Raw genomic sequence first — 1818 nt, 5'->3', positions numbered from 1 at the left:
AAGTCGTGAGGCTGCATTTTTCTCTTGAGGATACGCTCAACTAGGAGGAAAAGTCGAGCTTTCATTGTATGGAAGGTCATTAGAAGATTTCAGGTGAAGGAGTATGATCAGAAGGCATGCGTTGCAATGGAGAAAGAGGTGTGAATTTATATGAAGGGTTTCTGGATAATGAACGAGCGCGTGGTGCGCGTTGGCATGACAATTCATTCAGTTGCCCACGCATGGTATTCGAAGTCGTTGATTGAACAGTGGGTTTGAAAAATGAGCTCAGTCGAATTTATGACAGGAGACAAGATCCTACTTCCACGGGATCTTTTGACAAAATTTCCATCGCGGCCCGAGGTCGCCTAACGCTTTGTTGTTTACTGTTTATTTCACCTGAAGTGAAAAATTCCTTTAAAGCCACTCGTCTGCTGCTTCCAGAAACTTCACAAAATTTCTTCAGTTCCTAACGCTTAGTCTCTTCTCAGTACTTCATCTCTCCCAATTTCTTCGTATTCTCAACTATTTTTCCTTACTCTCCTAAATATGGGAGCATCATCATCATCCGTTAACAACCTCGATTTGAATGTTGCTCCTGCAGCACAACCCATTGTTATGCCTGACGTGCAACCGGAGGTGCCTGTTGTTCCCCCTGAAGTGTCTGCTATTCATCCCGTCGTACCTGTTACACACCCTAATGAACCTGCTGCATATCCTAACGTATGGCAGCCAACTTTTGTCTTTGACAATCGTCCTATCACTATTCACGATTCTGTCATGCTCCATGATTCTACTGCTGTAGCAGTGGCCAAAGGTTTCGTAATTCCACGGGATCAAACGTTCTTAGCTGATAGGTCGGATACTGATGCTATTAATAACTCATTGGCATTCAGTATCCAAGGTGCTGCTTCAGTTTCTGACATGGCACAACGTTTGAGTGCCAGAAATGTTGAGCTGAAAGTCTCAAGAAACCAAATCGGGGTCTTACAGCGACTGCTCAAATACTACAAACGAAAACACGTGGATTTGAAGCAGGAGAATACTCAGCTGAAAAAGATGGTGTTATCTTACGCAGAATACTTGGGACCAAAGATGCTAGAAATGGAGAAGAATACCGAACGTCTCCAGCGACAGCACGAAAAACTCCGGGTCGATGTTCAGGGGTGTTGCAAGTCTCTCCGCACACGCTCTAGTCAGGTACCTCATTAGAAATAAATATTCTCTTTGATAATTCAATTATATAAATATATACGATTCTGCTCATACTAGGTTTTCTCTATGCAGAAATAATTTTCCTGGAGCAGCTCTGAGGAATCATCTGCTCATCATTACCACGTGTCTCTTTATGCAACAAATTCCCTTCTTTTTTTTTTTTTTTTTTTTTTTTGATGGACACTGGTATGTAATATTATAAGGAGCTTGTTCTCCAAACATTTCTTTTCGTAATCATTCAGTGCTCATTTAATATTCATTATGAAATCATTCTGTCATTGTAATAACTTCCTTTAAACAAACAATCTGTTTAAAAAGTTAATCACTCAATAAAACATCTAAGTATGCACCATCACATGTTATCAACCTCTAAAATACTTTAATATCATTGAACATATATCTTATAAGAGAAATTTAGATCATGTCACTATATTATATCACTGTATTATATTGTCTTTCAACTCTTACCTTTATGCTTCAATTTACCTCAAGAATAATAATCCATTATCTTTACTTAGTAAAAGAAAATTATATCAAAAGCTTTGGCATGTAACTAAAATTTCTCATAATTTCATATCCACTAATGCCTCAAAATTTAAATATTATCCACAACCTAGGAGCATC

The 1818-nt window shown here is 38.5% G+C and overlaps 1 protein-coding gene across 1 annotated transcript; it reads left to right on the top strand.

Moving 5' to 3' along the window:
* The first annotated feature begins 343 nt into the window (after positions 1-343).
* Positions 344-1343, top strand: LOC132168235 (uncharacterized). The gene is made up of 2 exons (XM_059579361.1): positions 344-1179; positions 1267-1343. Exons 1-2 carry the CDS (start codon positions 529-531, stop codon positions 1270-1272), a joined length of 657 nt encoding a protein of 218 aa, XP_059435344.1. The 5' UTR covers positions 344-528; the 3' UTR covers positions 1273-1343.
* The last annotated feature ends 475 nt before the right edge of the window (positions 1344-1818 follow it).

Source organism: Corylus avellana, chromosome ca1 (assembly GCF_901000735.1).
Source record: "Corylus avellana chromosome ca1, CavTom2PMs-1.0".
NCBI classification, from domain to species: Eukaryota; Viridiplantae; Streptophyta; class Magnoliopsida; order Fagales; family Betulaceae; genus Corylus; species Corylus avellana.
Note: the sequence above shows the minus strand (reverse complement) of the source record. Positions and strands in the feature narration are given on the sequence as shown.

Bases quoted from the DNA above. Each gene is read 5' to 3' on its own strand.
- LOC132168235 (XM_059579361.1), top strand. From the start codon at position 529: ATGGGAGCATCATCATCATCCGTTAACAACCTCGATTTGAATGTTGCT.